The sequence below is a fragment of the Platichthys flesus genome, chromosome 19 (assembly GCF_949316205.1).
Source record: "Platichthys flesus chromosome 19, fPlaFle2.1, whole genome shotgun sequence".
In the NCBI taxonomy this organism is placed as follows: domain Eukaryota; kingdom Metazoa; phylum Chordata; class Actinopteri; order Pleuronectiformes; family Pleuronectidae; genus Platichthys; species Platichthys flesus.
This window is the reverse complement of record NC_084963.1, coordinates 17979120-18001641: the sequence shown is the minus strand read 5'-3', so window position 1 is coordinate 18001641 and position 22522 is coordinate 17979120. Positions and strand designations below refer to the sequence as shown.

The following is a 22522-nucleotide window of genomic DNA, read 5'->3' as shown; positions in this document are numbered from 1 at the left end:
ATGGATAAGGTCTCTTTTGCCTTGGGTCCCCACAGTACCTGGAAACACTCATGAACTTCTTTAACGTCTCAATTAAGCAAATTGCATTTGTCCTTATTTACTACAGGAATACACCAAGGCTTTGACTTATAGGAAAAGGGACACAGCTGAAACCATTGTTCTAGGCTTCATATGATACGGAATACTTCAGTACGTCCTCTAGGAAAGACATCAGAGAAAGAGAGACAACTCAGTGTTTCTCAGCTCCCTCCTGTGCCTACTGTATTTTTTCCTCCTCCATGGTCCAACTTGTTTCCCTGCCTACTGCTTACTCAAGCTTTGCAACTCCTGCTAACGCTTTCTTTCTTTGAAACTCAAGGGAGACAGAGTTTAAAGGGTTTCAGCCCCTGGACAGCAGAACAACCTCCTGTGGTGGAGCATCAGCTCTGCATGAGGGCTTCATTTTGATTCAGGCAGGCCTCTGTACATACTGTATGTCATAGCTGCTTGACAGGAGTGGTTTCTGCATTCTTCTTGCACTGCTGCTGCTTAAATCTGACAATGGCTCCTTTTCTTTGCTGCTTGTGAAATCTTAGCTTGCACAAAAGATTAGAAGACGTGTTTATTCGGTCAGTTGCTACTGATCCCTTCTGGATCAACGCGCTCTACCTCAAATATATGGGACATATCACGATTACCCAGATTTTTTGCTGTAGCTTGCCAAGTAGAAGGCTATTCTCAAGGCACGCTGCTCTCATTCTGATACTGCTGAAGGGCAAAAACACAATACTGTGCCAGTTCTCGCCTGTAAACCATCCTGATCATTACTCCATCTTCTTGTGCTGTGGAGGCCTGCAAGTAACAGCGCACCGGGAACTGTGGGGTGTGCAGACCAATAACACACAAGAATCTACTTTGTAAATATTACATTTCCACAAGAAAACCAGTCATGCCTTTGAACATAATAATTACATACTAATTTTCTCTGTTCTAATCAGAAATGGAAATATTCCATTAACCCGTTCAAATATTTCTGCACAACTGACACTGCACATAAAGTTCATAAACATTTGCTAGTTGCTATAACATGTCAGTGCCAATGTCTGTATTTGAGTGGTCCTGACTTAAAGGTCCAGTGTGTAAGATTTAGGTGAAAGGGATCTATTGGCATAAACTGAATATAAAATAATCCTAGTGATGTTTTCACGAGTGTGTTTCATCTAAATCATGGTTGTTTTCTTTACCCTACAATGGGCACTTTATATTGAAATACTGTATATTTACATCAGGAGCAGGTCCTCTCTCCAAAGGCTGCCGGGTTCAGTCACCCAAACTTGACAAACTGACAACTAAAGGCTGCCACAGGTTCTCTTTCATGTTAGGATGGGGAGGGTGAGGTGATGGGTATTCAGCTGCAACGTGAAACTTCCTCACTAAATTACTACACACTGAACCTTTAAAATCTATCCAAGGTATGTGTATTTACACATCTATAAAACGTTTAAATAGATAATCACATGTGGTGAGGCAGCAGCAAACAGACAGAAAGACATTTCTAGAATTATTGATGGATTATTATTATTTATGCAATCCAAGTAAAAGTAGATTTTCCATGGGTCTGTTTCAGATCAGGTCCAAAATGAAGACCTCGATCCACACCTTGCTCAGGGAGAGACCCCGACCATTTTCCTCCTCTAACCAATGAAGGTCTTATATAATGTCACAGCAGGAACCCAGTGAAGTGCTGTCTCTTGGATGAAGCATCTTCAGAGTCTGTCTCGGCGAATCAGTCTCAGACACCAAACACCTGCTGTTCCTCTTGGCAGAAGATGTGAGTTCTGCCACCACATAAGCTTCACCTGGCGGCGGACACAGGTGGTCTCAGGCTTCAGGGAGACGTGGGTGTGAGTTCTGCTTTTACATCATTAAGCGCCATTATCAGCTCACTGTCTTCTATATGCTTCTCTTTCTATTTCATCTGGTATATTTATTTTATACAATTCTCACTTCCCTTAATGTTACTATTTTCTCATATCTCCATCTTCCTCACATCTAATGTGCATTCTACGCTGGCCCTGAGAGCTCAACGAACAGTTTTAAGAAAACATATGCAAGTTGACAAAACACATGCAAGTTGACAAAACACATGCAAAGTGAGAAAACATCTCCATCAATTTCACAACACAACACATTACAGAAACGCGCAGCAAATAGTCACACGCGCTGCAAATAGACACACGCGCAGCAAATAGACGAACGCGCAGCAAATAGAGGCGACGACACAACGGAAGTGTTTCCAGAGGACAGGTAAAAGGGATGGACACAGGAGACACTAAAACGTCCAATACACCATACAATTTCGGTTCCGCACAGGGTTCGGCAACCCGCGGCTCTTCAGCCCCTCTGCAGTGGCTGTACTGTACAGTGTTGTGCATATGTTTCGCGATCGCTGAACTTAACAAATCACTTTTCATATTATTAATGTGAACGTAACGATGAAAGTGATTGAACGTCACGTTACTTTTTTTAATCATCATCGTATCAGAACCTCATGAAATACCAGGAGCGGGCGTTTGTGTGTTGTGTGTGCGTGTAAGTTGCTGTTTGTTGAGCTCTCAGGGCCACCGTAGCATTCACTTCTTTGTGAGGTTTGCAGCATCAGAGGGAACTTTTTACTTTTTCACACCCCACTCCCAGAGGATGCTTACTGAATAAAACAACAAAAGACAAGTGGTAACTTGACAGTTGCCGCGGAGCCTACATCTCACTCTCCTCTCCTTCAACTTGGAAACAAAGTTCTGGTTTGGTGCCGGTGTTGTTTTAATTAGTATGACTGTTTTCGCCTGTATTAATCTGCCTCATGTTGTGGACAGGGAGACATGCAGACACAGAGAACGAAGGTAGACGTGCACATGAACTTGTTGTCATCGTCCGACAGGCCTACCTCTGAGGGGAGATTTCATGGCAGCCTCCACCATGCCGACCAGCAGCTGGAGACTCTTGGGGTCTTGGGCGAGGCCGGAGGCGAATGCTGCCAGGGCGTCGGCATGACGACCCAGGTACTGAAGGGCAACCCCCTGACGAAAGTAGGCCTGCAGGTAGAAAAACAGGACTTTAACGGCTGAAAGGGTTTGGTTTAAGCTTTCACAGTAGGAAGATTGATATTTAAATCCATTTCTATATTGTTTTGTGGTTTGTACAAGGACAGCTCAAATTATTTATCATCATGGAATTGTGGTTTTTAAAACAGTGCAATAATAAAACTACTGGATAGGTGGATATGTCCAGGGAGGTGGGAATGCTAAATTCAATTTGGTACAGTCCTGCAAAGTAGCTTAGAAATCTTGAATAGAATAATATATTAAGTAAAAAAAAAAAACATTTGCGGACAAAACATGGATTTATTGTGACAGATTAAATGTAAATGACTAAAATTAGCTTCACCTTGACATACTGGTAGTTAATTTATCAATTAATACAATTCAAATAAAACAGCTTCTCAGTAAAGCTTTGAATGCATGATTGAAACGAGGGTGCAGTAACTGCTAACAGTGCAGTGTATTATCTCAATGATTTTTCCACCATTGATCAGTTCTGAATATACTTAATATTTAATAATACCACAAAAATACAGCTGAGGGGAATGTCATGAATTTTGTAGCTATTCTTACACCAATGTTTTTGGGTAAATGGTCTGAGGAAGAGCAAAGTCAGGCAACACATGTAACAAATGCAATAGTTGTCGGGGTATTTCACAGTGGATCAAAGTGGTGAACTGACTGACGGAGCACCTCAACCTGCTCGCACAGGATTGGAAAACATCAGGTGTTGGGAGAATGAACATAGAGGAAATTTCTGTAGAATTTGCATAAACGTTCAATTTTTAGGTAGTATTGGTCAGTGGCACACACACACACACACACACACACACACACACACTCACGTACTGTGAGGTACGCACACACACAGACACACACAGACACATGCATTTCATTCGGACACCTTGTGCATTTCACTGCAAGATTAGAGACAATGAGTGATGACATCAACTTCAAGGAGGATCCAGCAAAATATAAAAAGACACAAATACACACACACACACACACACACCACTCTCTTCCTCTCTCACTGCTGACCAGACTGTAACCTAATTGTCTCGTCTACCTCTCTCTTCCCATCCATTCCTCTCCTTTTCCTCTCCCATTTATAATCCTGCCCTCCCTCCCCCTGTTTAAACATAACCTGTCTTGACATTGAATAGATGAAGACAAAGACGAGAAACGCTTCTGCCACTTTTCTGTCTTTGTGCCGCCCTCGTCCTCAGACAGCTTCATTGAACCGAATGGGGCCGGGGGTCATGTCTAATCTAATGCATTAGGCCTTGAGTCCCCAGTGTGCTGGTGTCAGTGCATGATGTGAACAGTGTCATTTCATTGTTGATTAACACAAAGTGGGATAAATGGTTGGTAATTACAGCTGGAGTCATATCACACAAAAAAGACTCAGAATCAGTCAAAGCTTCAATGAGTAATAATCTAAGAGGGTTTTCGAAACCTAAACAACAAAGAGCTTAAGGCAAGGCTATAGATTAGAATCCAGACGTTATGAAATCAATCTAATGAGGTGTGTCATATGATCAGATACTGAAACAATTTCCATGAGATAAGATGTAAGATAAAAGCAGAAAAAAAATAAGTTAAATCAGGATTAGCGCTCTAATAACAAAGTTCACATCAACGGGTGGGGTCGTTTTTAAGTAGTTTTAAGGTATATTTTGAAAATGCAAAAAGGAATCAAAGTAATATATGAAATCAATTACATCATGCAATTAATTCTTAAATATGAAGGGTGCTAGTTCAACTTAAAGTTCAAATGTAAGTTAAAACAGCAAAAGATGTCGTTCTGATTTGCACTTCAGGGTCTCCATAGACACGAGATGTCATGCAGGTCTAACACAATTAGTAGATCATTCAGTTAAGGGGTAGTGTTCAGATCCATGATAAAATATCTATATTACTGATTCCAAATGATTTAGTTGTAGGATCGATCCTCACATCAACAGATCAATGTCTTAATTAAAATATGTATTTCATCAACCACAGGGAAACAGGGGAAAGGAACCATGCCGTAATCAGGATCTAGTCTAAATGATACCAGCTTGAAAATAACAACTTCTCCCTTCACCTGTCATTATCATATACAAAGGCTATATATACCTATAAGCCGCTGAAGATAGATGGCCGCAAATGCAGTCATGACAGGTGCTGGTAAAGGTGTGATCAGACTCAAAGTCAGAATTCTGATATCTTGTCATTATGAAGCTATAATGTGAAATGGCTATGCCCCATTTTTTTTAATTTCTCTTTTCTGAACACAAGTTTTTATACCTTTTGAATAAAGCACCAGTAAAGAATCACATTTCACCGTGGATCTTTTTTTTTATGGATTTGTGCATTTCCTGTTTTGATTTGAAGCTTTTTCATTGGCTGTGTGATTGAATGTTTAGTGGATATTTTATACCCTACATAGTAGTCTCATTGTTTCCCACAATGCATTTCGAAAAGTCAAATGAATACATACAGGTTTTTTGATTCTTGTGTCAGAGAAAAAACTGCTACAACATGTCATTTGGAGCTTTGGAATAGTAGGGTGGGGATTGGATCTATTTTAATTTTCTGACACTTTACAGGCTTGAATGTGGGACAGCAATTCTTTTTTAACTCTTCACACTGATGCCAAGTGTCCAAGCTGAGGAGAGAGGGAAAGCAGGCTGCCCTCTGACCCTCGTCCTGGCTGGAGAGGACGGCAGCAGGACATGGCAGGGAAGAAGAGCTGGGCTGGTAGCTGGGGGGACATATGGACACCCCACCTGTCTGTCTACCTCTGTTTAGCACGGCCCCTCAAATCTGTCACTGTCACACTGAACCTGCTGCTGTACGGAGGATGCAGTGTTTATCATTTAAGCATTCATGTCCCATTCTTGCCTACAATTAACTTTTACCTTGATTAGAGAAGCTTCAGGGTGGATCATTTCACTCAGATGAGAATGATCATTAAGTCAGAGGAGGAAACATTATAATCAAAGCATGGCGGCCATTATCTCTGCAAGACTGTGTGTTAAGATACATCACAACATGGTACGGCTGTTTGTGTGTGCGTGTAGTGTGCAGGTGTATGTATGTCAGAGCTTTTCACCCCCACCAAGGGTGTAAACATGCCATATCCAAACAGAATGTGACAGCAGGAAGAGTCTGCCTCCTCCTGCCTCCTGCTCACACAAGTCCTGCCTATTATGTCAGTCTGGCTACGCTGCATGCTAAGCTCATACGAAGAGGGGGGGGGGGGTTCCGTCCAGACAGTCTCAGAGAGACTAATACATACTGTACATACACCCCCCCTCTCTGTCTGTTGGTTGCTCAGCAGTGCTCAGGAGCATCTCAGAACAACCCTTGTCAGATAAGACTCTTCACTGACTGCTGTGGTCCTTGTCTGGAGCGTCTAGTCAGTCTGCAGATATTTCACACTGAGTCCCGACTGTGCACTCCTCAACATCACCTGACAGTTCGTTGTCAGGAACACTGACGTGATCAATAGACGGGACAGGGCTAATCCTGCTTGTTTGTGAGTGTGTTAGTACCTGAAGTGTCTTCATTTATAAGAACCCTGAGAGCTCTTGGGGATGGGCCTTCAGGGAAAGTATAGAAACTGAGGACTCTATTTTAACAATCTATGCTCATTGTGTAAATGCATGGTGCAAATGCATTTCAAAGTGTATCAAACATTTTGACTGGTTTAACAACAGAAAGGAAGGGTTGTCCTTAAACATAGGAATGTTTTGCAGGCTATACAGACCTCAGGCCAGGTGTCCACTGCCATATGGCCCAATAATGCACCAACCATAGACAGTATATGAAGATGGACACCATGACTGCTCCTCAAAAATTAAACCAAAGCACCTGGAATAACACCCTGGTGGCTAGCTGCAGTATAAGTCATACCTTTTCCTCTGTGTTAATGCATGGGACATCGTCCAAACTAAATCTTTAGACTACACGTCAAATACTTCTTTCTCAAGAATGGTTTCTCCAACTTTAGGTAGTTCTTAACACACTGATCTTTGTTTCATTCTTCATGTCATGAGATTGATTTCTCATTGGTTGAGTGTATGTATTGGCAGAGCTTCGCAACCGCAGCTCCATCACCAAATCACTAGTCCGCAGACTCTTGCTCCAGATATGCAAGATGGCAGCGTTGGTACAATGTCCCTCACCAGACTTAATTTTAAGAGCAGTGTGCCCATGATGCATTTCATTTAGCATCATATAAACCTGTCTTCAACTTTGTCTCGATTATGCCTTTTACATAAGTACATAAACGAAGGAAATATGGCTGCAGACTATGAACATATACCAAATTATATACAAATGTTCTTAAAATTGAAAACAAATTCACAGTAAACCATCAAGTAATTATCATTATATCATATGGATGATTATGGGTATTTCACTCAAAGCTACAGCACTAAAGTTAAAGTCATGGGATCACCAAAAGTTGAATACATCCTCTGGGAACAATGAAGCATATTTCTCATTTGATTGAAAACGTAGGACTTCTGGTGGCACTAGAGCGAAAGACAGGGGATCATCAAGTCATTACGCTTCATCCTCTGAAGAACAGAAGTGCTTGTATTTCTAAAATCCAACAATTTAATCCATTCAAACGCTACGGAGATATTTCCAAAGTGGTGGACCAACGAGTTCTGTGTTTGAGTGGGACAGGATGAAGGAGAGAGGGAGACACGTAGAGAGGTGCTATATGTTGGTGTGTCAGAGGAAAGGATGCACACCAGATGAGCAGATGCTTCAATTACTGCTCGTAACTCACATTAATCGAGAACAGATGGCAACACAAGTGGCGAGAGAGAGCGAGAGAGGAGATGAGCAAGAGAGAGAGAGAGTGGATCACATAAAGCAGCAGACATGATAGAGATTGATCTCTTAGCAAATCAGAGAATCTGCCTCAAAAAGGCACAGATGAAACCTTCACTCTTATTTTATCTGGAGACCAAGTAGATTGGACCTTATTTTGCTTCTGACTAAACAGTTTTAACACAGAAGGGAGGATGTGGAAGAGGGAAAGTGATTTATTAGAGGTGGAGGAGGCTGAGAATAAAGAGAGGAGCTTCCTGACAGACCTGGCAGCCTGGAGCCAGCTCTAATTTTCCTCACAGCAAACAATAAACACTAAACCGTCTTCAGATTCGTACAGCTTACAAGTGAGTGACGCATCATGCAAAACATCGCTTGTTATTGAGGAGGAGCAGGATTGAAGGTCTTTGCTAACATAATTTTTATTTTTATTTTATTTTGTTATCCCGTCATCCAATAAAAATCATAAAGCTCGGACACATTGCACACTGGTTCTAATGCCTTTTATTATTCCTTTAACACCGGAAATGCGGTGGCCCTAACATATTGAGGAGGATTTTGTGCTCCTGTCACTTGATAAAAGAAAAAGCTGGGTCCATCCAATCCTGAGAAGCTGAACAGGGAGAATTTCTTCTCCTCAATAAGGAGCTGCGAAACTATCCCGGTCACTTCCAAGTGTATTTCAGGATGTCACTGGTCCAGTTTGATTTGCTACCAGCACTGAAACCACACATTAAAAAGAAGAAAACTACTTTCTGTGATCCAACTGATCCCTAAGAGCTCAAACAACTCTCTGGAATGCTTTTGATAGATGTGGAAAAACGCAGCAAATCAAACCTGCTCCGAAAACTTGTCTTTTAATGACGGAGAAAGGTTTCTGAGTCAGTGTGTGAGCAGGATTAACACAACGTGAGGTCGTATTTATTCTTAAACATGGAGCAATACAGAGTTGGAAACAAACACTGTATATAAAGACGGTGTGCCTCCACTTCCCCCTACTGTCCAAAATGAAACAAAAATATACCGAAATATCGATGTGTGTTCAAATAATTAGCCTATAATGCTTTTTATGTTCATTTATAATTAATTCAGGCTCATAGACCAGATATAGTGCATTCAGTGAACTGAGGATGCCTTAGTCAATCCAGGTATACAGTATACAATCTTTCAAGATCAAATACATTTTGAAAACATATCAAATACATATTAACATTTGTGTGTTAACGTTTGTGGGACACTAACAAAATATGATTTAAAAAAAAACTAAACTGGAAATCAGGCTCAACAGAGATACCAATAGAAGTGTTCGACAAAACAGCAGTGGCTTTGTGAAAGCTGGAATTTTACTGTTTGCTCTTTAAGATTTACTGTAACCTAAACTCGGGGAGGAATTATTGTCTTTGCTGAACATCAGGGATGGAGAGGCTGCTGAGGTCACATGGCCACCGCTGAGAAATGGAGGCTTCATTTTGCAAAGTCGATACCTCACTTATCCCACAGTTGGTGATATAAGGACACGCTGTGTGAGTTGTGAGCTGTGTGCCATAAACCTCGGAGAGTGAGAGCATTATTTCAGAGCCTTAGAGGGGCTGAGGGAGTCATTAAAAACAGTAATCGGCATTGTGAGGATGCCTCTTTGTAGGACTTAATGCAGTTTTCTTTTTTATCAGCGTAAAGGATGATCAGACCCGGTGAATTTAAACTGGCAGACCTCTACAGCAGTGCACAGTTACTCACAGTCTGGGAATGAACAGCCCTCTCATCTCGCCGGGCGACATGATTCAAACAGGTTCTGCTAATAGACTAGTCAGCCTGTAAAGTACTAAGGCTGAGATATAATGCTGCTGAGCAAGCACCTCCACAGAAAACTGGAAACACATCATCGAACACCAATAAGAAAAAAAAACTGCAAAGGCCACTTGGTAAAAAAACAGCCATTTGGACCTGACAAACTGGGAGGTAATGGATTCCATACATCCATGTAGAGAGACCTTTGGTGGTGAAAGATGTATTAAGAAGTAATACCAAAATGGAAAAATACTAAATAACAAATACAAATACTACTAGTACAACTCATGCAATATGAATCCATATATTCATATTCATTCATACTATCAGCAAATAAATATACATGGACGACACTTCTTAACTATTTAAAATATCATGGACACATTGCGCATTAGGAGTCAGAGTCTCATATATATGGAATTCAAAATGCAGTTATACCATAACTGTTTAAAGTAACTAACAAATATATCGGTTAGATAGATGTAGTACAGCAAAAAGCAACACACACACACACACACACACACACAGACACACACACACACACACACACACACACACACACACAACAACTGTTCCCTGCTTAATCTGCATGAATATTTATCATTGCTGCACTGGGACACTAGCTAAGATGCAATAATTGAGTTGGAGTGGCCATAACCACTGTTTCCACAGGGAGCCATAAAGATGTTACACGACCAGCTGTGGGCTCTCTTGCAGAGACCTGCCGAGCCAGTCTAATAGCTTCACCAGTCTGTGTGATGTAGTGTGTGTGAAACTCCGAAAAATGGATACATTGCAGATGAAGAGGTGTGTCCAAAGCCTTGCATTTTACGTAATTTTTTTTCTCAACTTAAAACGCTTATTCATCAGGTACGGAGACGAGGCTGTACGTCTCCTCTGTGTGTGCTGCACATCTAAGTGCACGTAACATATGCAGGGTCATCAGTGATGCCCCTGGCATCATATGTTGAGGGACCGCAGAATTTATTTGGAGCCAACAGATCAGGCGTTGCCGTCTGTCTGCAGTAACCAGGCCACGGCAGCGACTGAGCGGCATTACCGAACAACACAGGCCATTAACTGTGTTCACTGGACATGTCTGGGCAGGGCAGTAGCTCTTTACAGTGGTGTTATGGGTGTTATCACATGCTGGTCCATTCCAGTAATTATATGAAACAGCTGTCAGAGTGTAACTCTAACAAAAATGGTAATGGGGACTATACACCCTTTGCTCCCCCAGAGAGAAATACTGGTTAAAACTTAATTATAAAGTTACAATGACGAATGCTGACTCCAGTCTGTATGAGTTGTTCATTCTTCTTAGTTTTAATGTAAAAATAAGAGCCCGCTGACGATCGGTAAATGATTGGTTCCTCGGTGAAACACAAGGTTATGATAAGAACCCCTAATCTCATAAAAGCAGGGTTTGCTCCCCACGCCTGTGTCCAGTCATCATGCTAAGCACTGCTGGCAGCTTCATGTTTTCCATGAGACATGAAATTGATCTCTCATCAAACATTGATCTTTTTCCCAAAATGTGAAACTGCTCCTTAAAGATGTAATTCACTGATGTTTGCGTGTTTATACCCTCGACGAGGTAGAATATAAAACACCACACACAAACTGAGACACATCGCGGTGGGGTGGGGATGTGTGTGTGTGTGTGTGTGTGGGGGGGGGGTGCTGCATCCAAAGGTTTCTGTGACTTTGGTCGGGAGTATGGAGTCGAGTAAGAAGGCAGTGTTTGAACTTCTCTTTTTAGCTGTCTTTTCTTTAGTTACACAGCTTTCTCTGTCACTCTTGATGTGTACAATCTAGTGCACAGCCAACACCTTCGAGCAGAGACTTCAAGAAATACGTTGTTATCTTGAATTGTCTTTCTGCCCCTTCGGTGAACTGTTTTGGTTTAATGTCCTGAACACTCAGGCAACATCCATTTCCTACCTCTGTCCACAGAAGCATTTCGGCTCAGTATCAGATTCTTCCAGGTCCAAACTTACACACCTTAAAACACATATCACGTGATAACTAACGTAAACATATCATGTGATAACTAGTGTGCACAGGAATTGCTCAAATAATAGCTTGTCCCCAACACATGTAAACATATGTATCACTGTAAAATGCAGTATTTAACTTCATAACAGCTATTAGCAATGACAACAGGACCAGCAATGCTTGTAAATTATTATCCATACTGCTTTTTGCTAATGATCATTGTTTTCTGCCAGTAGGGGGTCATGTGTTTAAACCTGGCAAATCAGAGAAGGCTAACATGACTGAAAATACCCAATCAGCAAGAGGTTGTGAGTGTCTACCTCATCATTTCCAAATATCTCAACCTCTGCCCGTCCACATTTAAATATATCCCAGGAGTTTTCATCTAAAACGGGGCCAGCAGCATTTCAAAACTTCTCTGTTTCCTATCAGTTTTTAAAACAAATTTGAAAAAAATAAGAAAAAAATATATATATCCACAATTTCAATGTAACAACGGGTTAAGGAGAACATCAAAGACAGGACTAATACTACAAAGAAAAGGAACACACAACATATAACTAAAATATTAACAAATTCAAAAAAGGTCCAGCCCTTTTCAAAGATCAAAGAAGGGGTTCTCTGTTTAAGCAATTCTAAATCTCCGGAGTATATAAATGGTTAAATGGTTTTGACCACTCAAAGGGCTTTACAGTACAGTTTAACATTCACCCATTCACACAAACATATTCATACAGTGCATTTCTTCGCAGCCCTTTGTTATTCTATGGGGGGCCAATCGGGGTTCAGCATCTTGACCAAAGACACTTCGGCATGCAGATGGGTCAGACTGGGAATCGAACTGCCGACCTTCAGGTTGGAGGACGACCACTCTACCCCTCAGCCACAACTGCCCGTATAGAAGGCATAGCTGTAGTAGAGTCGATGCGTTGTCAAACAACAGCTAAGAAGTGTGGATGTAACCTCACTGGGCTTTAGGACACGTCCCTTGCAGCCACAGAAGGATGCCGTTTCCAAGCAAAGAAAACAAACATTGGTTAAATTGTCTGGCTTTTTCAGCTTCAGATACTTCTTCAAATTTTTAAACCGGACTTAAATTTGTCTGGCGCTTAGAAACACAACTCAAAACGGGCTGAGGATGTTACTTGGTGTCTGCTCGACGCTCGATAATGTGGCAGAGTGTGGAAAACTCAATGTGGGTTCATTCTCTATATATTCTGTTTCAGCTCATGGGATCAAAGTACACCGAATTAAATGAGATGTTGATGCAAGTGCCACTGTTGAAGTATAAGTCACACACAGTAAAGATCAGCTTTCAATGTCCCTTTGAAATGTGATGTGTGGAGGTCAATGTAAAGGGTCGTCTGACACATCCCTCTTCTCATCTTCTTTTGAAAGAGCACGGAAACTCCACTTTACAGCAGCTGTTCAAACACACACGATCCTCCGCTTCAAACCTTCACTCTCTATCAACTTCCAGTAAACACAAATGCCATCCTGACAACACAAACATATCCAAAAGAGTTATTTTGCTCAAAACACATTTCATCAAAAAGTGTGTGTTGATAACCTGAGTGGAATGTCGGGTTCGACATTTAACCTTGGCGTACAGACTGAATTACTCCGAACCAAGAGCTCTAAATTAAAGCATTTTTGAAGCATTTTCTCTGTCGCACACATACACACACGTAATCCTAGTTAACCTCCCCACACAAGGTTTATTCCCTCGGTGACCGAAAGCAATTCCCTTTTTCTTCTCTCTCTGCTTTACTTTATCTGTAGGCCCAGGCCGTGAGTCATTCCATCGACCCATTCATGTGTGTGTTCACACTTATCTTTGGCCATCTTTGAAACAATACACGTTTCGCCATACTACACAAACACACAAATGAAACACACTCATACTGCAGCACTTACAGGTCAAATATGCATAAAGGCGACGTGGGGCGAAGAAGAGGACAAGCGGCCTTCTGATCCTGTTCACTGCAGAACAGCACAGGGGTTTGGTTCCCTTACACTGGGTAATTAGGCTGTCACTCAACTGACGGCTGCTGCTCTTGTGTGTGTGCATGTGCTCGTGCAGCGGGTCGAGTGATCGCTTGATTGCCTCTCCGACCTTTGACCGCAAGGGAGCACATACACCTGCTGGGTAAAGGGAGTAGTGGGGGGGGGGGATCAATGTGTCGCCAACAGAGCTGTAAAACGGAGAGACCAGGTCGCAGCAGAGAGAAAGATTAAAGCAATATAGTTTTCCGTGGCATTTACATTAAGAGAGGATCTACTGCATCAACCGTAGTTCTCCCAACATATCTGCTAGGTTTATCAAAAGTTTACACCTGTACGTTCACACGACAACCTGTGAACAGGCGGAGGGGCGCAGGACATCAGTCTCAATAAAAGTATAATGTGAACGATGGAGATGGAAAATGGCTCCGACAGGTGGTTCCGTCTTGGGTCAACCTATCCCAGGATTCATTGCACTTCCGTGACGATTCGTTTTTTAAAGTGGTAATGGGTGCAGGAAAGCATCAGGCTTCAACTCGTCCAAACAACTGATGTTACTTATTTTCAAAAAAAGGAACAGGGGGGTTTAAACGTTATAGTTCACCGAAAAAGGACAAAGTATTCATTATCTACTCACCACTATGCCGATGGAGGGATTGATGAAGTGTTGAAACTAAACACGGTAACTGGTGACCACTTTTTCAAACGTCAGAAAACAACAGAAAACGAACGCCTCCATACTGATCGTGTGGCGTCATCCAAGTGTCCATCTGCCACGACATTCAAATTTACCAACTATGGGCGAGTCTTCTGAAAAGTAGGGGACCCTGAATTAGGAGACAGCAACTGTGCACTGGTCGCAGCACACCAGTCCTTTGTTGCAATGGTTATAATGAAAAACTGGCAGATATGGCATTTTCATGGTTTTATTAGTAAGTAAGTAAGTGTATTCATATAAAACCTTTCAAGTAGCCTGGATGCCAGACGAACTTAGCCCCGCCCACAACATTTTAGGTCGGGAAGTTCGGTCTGGAGTCGCTCCTTTGAGGAGAAATTATGCCCGACCGGGCCAATCAGATTGTCAGGGCGGGCTTTATACGATGATGGTCAGATGATCAACGGTAACGTAATCAACCACGTCATCAAAGTGCCCTTGGGTTGAAAATTACGTGTTCTCCACTCAAGCCTATGTGGGGAACACGTAGCCCCCCCCCCTCTCTCTCTTTTTATCTGTATCACTGCTTGTGTGGCTGTAGTGGATGGGCAGAGGGGGACATTTATAATCGTTTTTCAGTGTGTTTCCTGGGGAGATACGCTCGCGTCAAGCGCAAAAAATAGACTAAACGCCGAAACGATCGCTGCACGGCGCGAGGCAGCCTTGGTGCAGCGTGGTCTTCACCCTCCGGTGTGACCGGCACAAAGTTTTAACATGGGAGTGGATGGGAGCCAGCTGTTATTTAAGGCTTGGCGCTGAGCTGAAGCGTCTGGTGTGAACCCGGCGTTAGTGAATAACTCACAATGCGTTGCTTAACATACGTCACATACTACGTTGCTCTGATTGGTTGTAGGTCTATCCAATTGAGCGAAGAGGAATTTTATTTCCTGGTCAGTTGAAACACGCCCCATAATCACAGCCCAATGGAGCGGTCTCAGACTCACATTCTGACTAAATTTGTGAGTCTGACAACGTCAGGCTACCTTTCAAGAGCAGAAATATCACAAATGCTTAACAGGGTAAAATAAGCATATACCCGCATACAAATAAGAAACACATTAGGAAAACACAATAAATAAATACACAATTACACAAAGGCTAGTCTCAACAAATGAGTTTTATGCTGCTTTCTGAAGGTTTCCACAGTGTCCACAGATCTGGACGAAAGGAAGGGACTTCCAAAGTTTAGGAGCCACAACAGCAAAGCGCAGTCTCCCTTAATCCTAAATCTGGATTAGGGGACAACCAGCAAACCCTGATCAGAGGACCTCTGCAGGGCTGACACAGTGATACCCACCCACTGCTCAAGTCTCAAAACCAAGATACAGTGTCCCACAGTATCAAAAGCTGCTCTGAGATCTAACAGAACCAACACAGAACATTCTCCTGCATCGCCCTGCATCAAGATATCATTTGAGGATCGGAGAAGAGACGTTTCTGTAGAGTGCAACCAGACTGAAACTTATCAAGGATATTGTGTTCATCTATTGTAGTTGTGAGCTGCGTAACAACCACTTTCTCCAAAATTCTTGAAAGAAAAGGCAGTTTGGAGATGAGCCTGTAATTTTGGGGTAGAGAGGGATAAGTATTAGTCTTTTTTGAGGTTAGGAGCAGAGGATTTGAGGAGAAGTTGAGGGGATACATGTTGACTGAGATTAAAAGACTCTGTGATATTAATAAAACTAGAGGCAAAAATTCATAGACAAATGGTCTACATGAATGTTGAAATCGCGCAATGATAATTCAGGATAGCTTAATGGTAGAGGACAGGAAAATAAGTCACTTCTCCCTCTCCTCCTTCCATACCTGTGAGAGCTTCAATGCCGCACGCCACTACGTGGATCGCCCTCCGCTAGCACAAACTGGGGTAACTAATCCATGGAGTGGAAGCACCATAGTCCACCATAGACGATTGATGAACAGGAGAGTTGACGATCGTACACCCGAGCAGCCAGTCCATTGTTTACAAACAGCAGAACGAACAGTACAACACACAGGACAGGTAGGGGTAGCCGGGCAGTGGCAGAGCAAAACACAGGCGCTATCATACCAGGAAGATAGGTGCATATGCTATGAGATTTTAGACACAAAAACTGCTTGGTTAGGTTTAGAAAAAGATCATGGAATGGATTATAATGTGTTTGCTGTGTACAGAAGTAAACAAGGAGAAGAAGTCGGTAGTAAACATGGAGGCCACAGAGCACGATATCACCCCTCAAGTTTCGCTTTCACAGGTCGAAAAACACCCTAAGTACTTATGAGGTCTAAAATCGATCTGTCCCTCCTATGACTACCACTGTTGCAGCTGTCTTCCATGTTTGTTTTTGCAGGGTAACTCCTGCCCGTCCTTTCTCCTGCGCAGAATTATCTATCTAAAGTGGCACTGAATTCCAAAGGCTGTTTAGACTGAGGTCGCATTTCAGTAAAATCTGATCTGTATCACATGAAAGATGAAAAGATCTGATTCCATGTGATTTGTGCTGTTCACACATTCATTAAACAATACGATCTAGGTCACATATGGGAAAAAAATAAATAGATATTGACATTAAAGGAATGAGGGCTTAAAATCCAGGCATGAAAACCAAAACAATGAGCTGAAAGGTGCTATTAGGGTATAAGGTCCTGAGGTAATAATTCTCCCCTTCATGCTTCACAAAGTCTTTTGATCTACTGTGAATATACAATTTCAATTATTCAGGCAGATGGTTAAACATTTAGATTTTGATCATATTTCTGTCATTAAAAAACAAAGAGGTATATCAACATCTTGGAAGAAAATAATGATCTCAAATCTGACGATCATGACTGTCAGTTGCACGCAGTCCTGGTGCTGATTCAATTGTTCGTGTTTCTGTGCTTTTGCACCGCGGCTTCATTCTCTTCCCTCGCTTTTAAACGCCGAAGCTGTGAGCAGGGTCAACGCCCCCTCCTTCTCTCTCTCTTTGGTGCGCAGCCTTAATTAGAGCCAAATCATCCCAGGAGAGATGAACAGAGGTGGAGGACGAGCGGGGGGACGGCACATTGCAGAGACCAGTGATTACACAGGGGAAGACGCCGGGCATGCAGTTTCCCACTCACACTGAATCAGGGCAAGGTGAGAACACACTCCAATGATTCCCTACAAGAGCTAATTAGACCCTCTCTCTGTTTCAAATCCAACCTTCACTGGTTGCGATAATTCACAGAGAAACAGCAGTTACCTAGCACTGAGAATGTAGTCATTAATCTATCAACATTCCTGTGTCCAGTCACTTCCCTTGTGTCGCTATGCATGTACATAGGTGCTTATTTCTCCAAGGGTAAATGATTAATTGAAAATCTGATAGGGGATGGACATTACTGCAGAAATACACTTTTATTTCCAACTGACTTTTCAATAAACACCAGTTTGTACGAATCATAGCTTAGCGATAACTTGGCCCAGCAGGACTCGAGCCTTGGACATCTCCACATGTTGAAGCAGAAGATTAATCAAGCTGATACTATTCCTTTTCATAATTGTTTATAGAAAATAACCTTCTTAATTTGTTTGTGGGATTTTGGGTTACTGTAGGTGTAGAAACCAGGTCTCGATTTTTTTTTACAAAGGATAGCTACTCTGTACTGCTCAGTATTGGATAAAAGGAATTTTTAACTGCAGTTAACCCAGCCTTCATTACGATAGATAGATAAAGATAATAGACAAAAAGGCCTGTATAAAAAAGTTAAACATAATTTTATTATATGATAAAATTATATTCGTACAATGCTCTTGGTTGACTGTAAGTGCCTGTGAGCATTCAATATAAGTTGTTTTCAAATTGTGTTTGGTTAATCTCTGTCTAAATACATAATACTTCTGAATGTAGGGCGCCAGACAAATGGATGTGAATGGGGGTCCTGAAACTTTTTGCAACCACAGGACCTGAGGCTGCTCTATAATTGGTTGTTGCATAATTTCCTCGGGACGCAGCTCTCCGCCCCCCATTCACTCCCAGCTTTATTAACAGCCAAAAGGTATTGATTAATGTTTTTTTATGTAATGTGACTGGTCTACTCTCTATGCAGTCTCAGGTCGGTCCGACGTCACTGAGGTACGTCCCCTGTGAGCTGACCGGTACACATAGGGCGACCTCAAATGAAGCTGCGGTAAATCCGGCAATTTCTTTACAAAAACACCCCAACAACAAATAAAGAGGATAAAGGAACTTTGTCCGGACCGACCTTATCACCAGCCACCAGTGCCCATCACAAATTGTCACTACCACCTTAAGACCAGATCTGATCCTCTGGTCCAACACACAGTACTGACGAATTGACAGTACTGTGGCAGGATAATGTTGATGAAGCCAATGAGAGGAAAATGCAGACATGGAATATGAGGCAGAACAATGAGGCTGTTAAGCATTACTTTGCCCTGTGGAGGTCAGCTGCAGGGGTTTCATTGCAACATCCACCATCAGGCTGCTCAGAGATCTGGGCATTCACAATCCACCTTAGAAGAGGGGGTCTTGTGACGAAACACCTAATGATGCTAAGTTACACAACTGTAGACATGTCCCTAACATCAGCTGGCGGTAGGCATTAATTAGTGCGGTAGAACATACAAGGGATACTCTCCATCTTGTCCTATATGTTCTTAAATGGGACAGTGTTTATTTTAAAAAAGGCATAGAGAGAAGGATGTCTGATGCTTTCATAGTACTGACGTACAAGCTGGTAGCCAGTCAGATTTACCTTTAGCCTCAAACAAAACACTTGATGACACTTAGGTGCAAAGGGAAGTTATATCCCTAACATTCGGTTAGTGGTCACTAACACCTGCTGACATATTATGGTAGTTGGTAAATTGTGCAGAAGACCTTCAAACGTCACCATTGTGTCCTATATTCTAAAATCTAATGTAGTCCTCATCCTAAACTCAGCCTTTAAAATCCTGATTCTATAAGCTAGGCCGCCTAGTTTACAGGGTTATGTATCTGACATTTTTCCTGTCACACTCTGTGTGAAGACTTTTTTCCTGGGACCTGATAGCATCTAACTTTCCAGTGTTCTAGTTTTCAAACAAGTCAGCTGTGAACGTTAAAAGGTCAGAACAACTCAGAAAGCAACAATGTTATCCAAGTTATTTGAAAATATATATATGCAATACGCAAAATGTTGAAGTAAACCTTGTTACACACTGTATTTAATTGGTTGTGAACAGGTAACAAAACTTTTAGAGACCTGTCGGCTTGAAAGTTTCTCATGACTTGAATCCTTAGAGCATTTGTTTGTAGATATACTTTCTCTCCTTTGACATTTGACTCCTCTTTTTCTCTCACACAGTTTTCTTCTCCTTCCTGCTCGGTCTCTCTAAAAGCCTCTGTCCAACCTTTCAGAGAAAAGAACTGATTCTGCAACTTTGAATCAGAGGAAATCTGAAAACTTACATTATAAATTACACCGCGGCACGACCGAAATATCTCACCTGACCTAATATCGGATGGATTGATCCCAAAGGATAAAACCTACAGACCAGGTTTGAAGCTGTATGTGAGAGTTATGGGCTTTTGACAAACAAAGCTATAGTTATTTTAAAGCTGTTATTTTAAAGGCATATTATTTATTATTAATTATTATTATTATTATTATTATTATTATTAAATTCATCTATATTGACAGGTGCATAACACACACACACACACACACACTGTTTGTTACAAACTTGATATTGACAACCTTTTTCTGGAGAAAAATGGAGCCCTCAGTGTCAGTGGTATTGTTACTTCATATATACCAGGATATTTACTGTATGTAGTAGGGCTAGGGCTTCTGGGAAACAATAGGTTTGGGAGGGCATAGGCCTGGGAGAGTTTTTGTTAGTGTTTGTGCTGATTTATTTAAAGCATTGCTTGTCTTTCCTGCGTAACCACTTAAAAAAAAGATGATTCATCTCCAGGGGCTTATCATACTAATCAAATGTATATAATGATAACATCCCTGACCAGCTCACATTTAGCAAATTAACCAGATAAAAGCCAAAAGCTTAATCTTCACGGTTTCAGAAATAAAGTAAATTAGCAGATTTGATCTGCCGCTGGTTGATGTTTTGATTTTAAATATGTGATGCCCATTGAAAAAAAATACTACATAATATTTGCTAATAAAAAAACATTAGGGCAGAGGAGGAACATTTGATCAAAAATATCTCAGCTTTGGAGCAAAATGATAAATGTGGGTTTCATTTACTTTGTAGATAAATGTGTATATGTTAGTGAGCATGGTGAATTTCTTAATTTTTTATTATAGCAACTAGTGGAGTGTCCTTTCTATAGATATGCAATATATGGAGGCTATTTCAGACGTCTGTGAAGTAATCCATACAATCTTCAGACCCAAGGTCACAACCTTTCAAAATTAAAGCCCTGAACTTCTGCCCGGTATAAAGCATAAAAGCAACAAAACAAATATGCTTTTACTTTGAGGACAAATTGCTAAAGAGGAGATGATTCAATGAGTGTTTGTCTCTGCCAGTTGATATGGTGATATAAAAATATCACCAAAATTATCTGGCAGCAATTCTGCCCCGTGGTTTGAGCCATTTGCCGGTAGCTGGTATAGTTTATATGAGGACGTAGAGGAAAACAACTTGGTCCACCGACTGACACTTGACACACTGGCGCTCTCCCACTGTCTGCTACAGAGCAGCTCACCTGTTTATTCAATTCTTATTAGTATTGAAGGCATCGTTTTTCCAAATCGCACAGAAATCCTCACTGCACTGTCACTGGCAATTCACAATGGACGTGCCTAGTGTGAAGCCACTAAGATGAACGGTTCAGATAGACAGACATGAAGACACAGACATTTGTGGAATTATTAGGTTGACACAGATGCAACCAACTATGTCACATAGGGAGAAAAGAGGAGAAGAATATACTAAGAAGAGAAGGACAGATAGACGCTGTTTACATTCTGTTCTTCTAATAAAAGCTCCGTTATTGCCCAGATGATCAGTCCCGTATGGTTGTGCATGTCACTGTCTGCTCATCTCCTGTCTGCTGGTATTTTTCCACTCACCTGTCTCTGCTCCACTCTGCCAGTCAGCCACACCTCCTCATCAGGGCAACTCTCCACACCTGTGTCAGCCCTGGCTGTATTTAAGCCTGCTCCTGTCTCTGCTTCAGTGCCAGATTGTTCTTGTGTCATGCCTGACTTTCCAGCGTATTTTCCCCGGACTGATCACCTGTTGCTGATCCCGTCGATCCCTGACCTGCCTACCTCGTCTCTGCCCTGGACATTACCTCAGCCTTCTGCCTTCGACCACGAGTTTCGCCTTTTCCCTTCTGGTTACGCTCCTGCTCGGCTCTGTGGCTCCACAGCCCCCCACTGGACCTGTCTACCAGCTAGTCTGCCTATGCTGCTTCTGCGTGTGGGGGTTCCTGAACGCTACGCCGGGGACGCGGAGGGCTGCCGCCCGTTCCTCACAAACTGTTCCATCCTGTTCGCCCTCCAGCCCCACACCTTCGCTTCTGAGGACGCCCGGGTGGCGTTCACCGTGAATCATCTGACGGGGCGCGCTCGGCTGTGGGGAACAGCCGAGTGGGAGCGTCGCACTCCAGCGTGCTCCTCTTTCCAAGCCGTCGCCGCTGAGTTCCGCAAAGTGTTCGGAGAAGCTTCCCGAGGTCCAGACGCTTCAGGAGGGCTTCTGGGCCTGAACCAAGGGTCTCGTTCAGTGGCTGATTACTCTATCCACTTCCGCACCCAGGCTAGCTCCAGCGAGTGGAACCAGGCTGCCCAGTGCGACGCATTCCTGATGGGGCTCGCTGACTACATTAAGGACGAACTGATTTCATACGAACTCCCCTCCACTCTTGACGGCATCATCGAGCTGGCGTCCCGCATCGACCGTCGCATTCAAGTGAGACAGCGGGAGAGACATCAGGGGCTCGCGGGACAATGCCTGCCCGCCCCGTCACCAGCGGCTTCCGGGGTATAGATGCCTTCTGGCAGCCGGTCTTCAGGGGAGCCTGAACCCATGCAGGTGGGTCGGCCAGTCTAACTCCAGAAGAGAGGAGGAGATGCCGCGAGGGGAACCTCTGCCTGTATTGTGGCCAAGCGGGACACTTTATCTCCGGTTGTCCGC

At 42.5% G+C, this 22522-nt stretch overlaps 1 protein-coding gene across 1 annotated transcript in view; it reads right to left on the bottom strand.

Moving 5' to 3' along the window:
• ttc28 (tetratricopeptide repeat domain 28) overlaps window positions 1-22522 on the bottom strand; it is a 142956-nt gene that overhangs the window by 59410 nt on the left and 61024 nt on the right. Inside the window, exon 3 of the mRNA XM_062413151.1 lies at window positions 2924-3071. Coding sequence (XP_062269135.1) covers window positions 2924-3071 — 148 coding nt within the window. The remainder of the gene's footprint in view (window positions 1-2923; window positions 3072-22522) is intronic.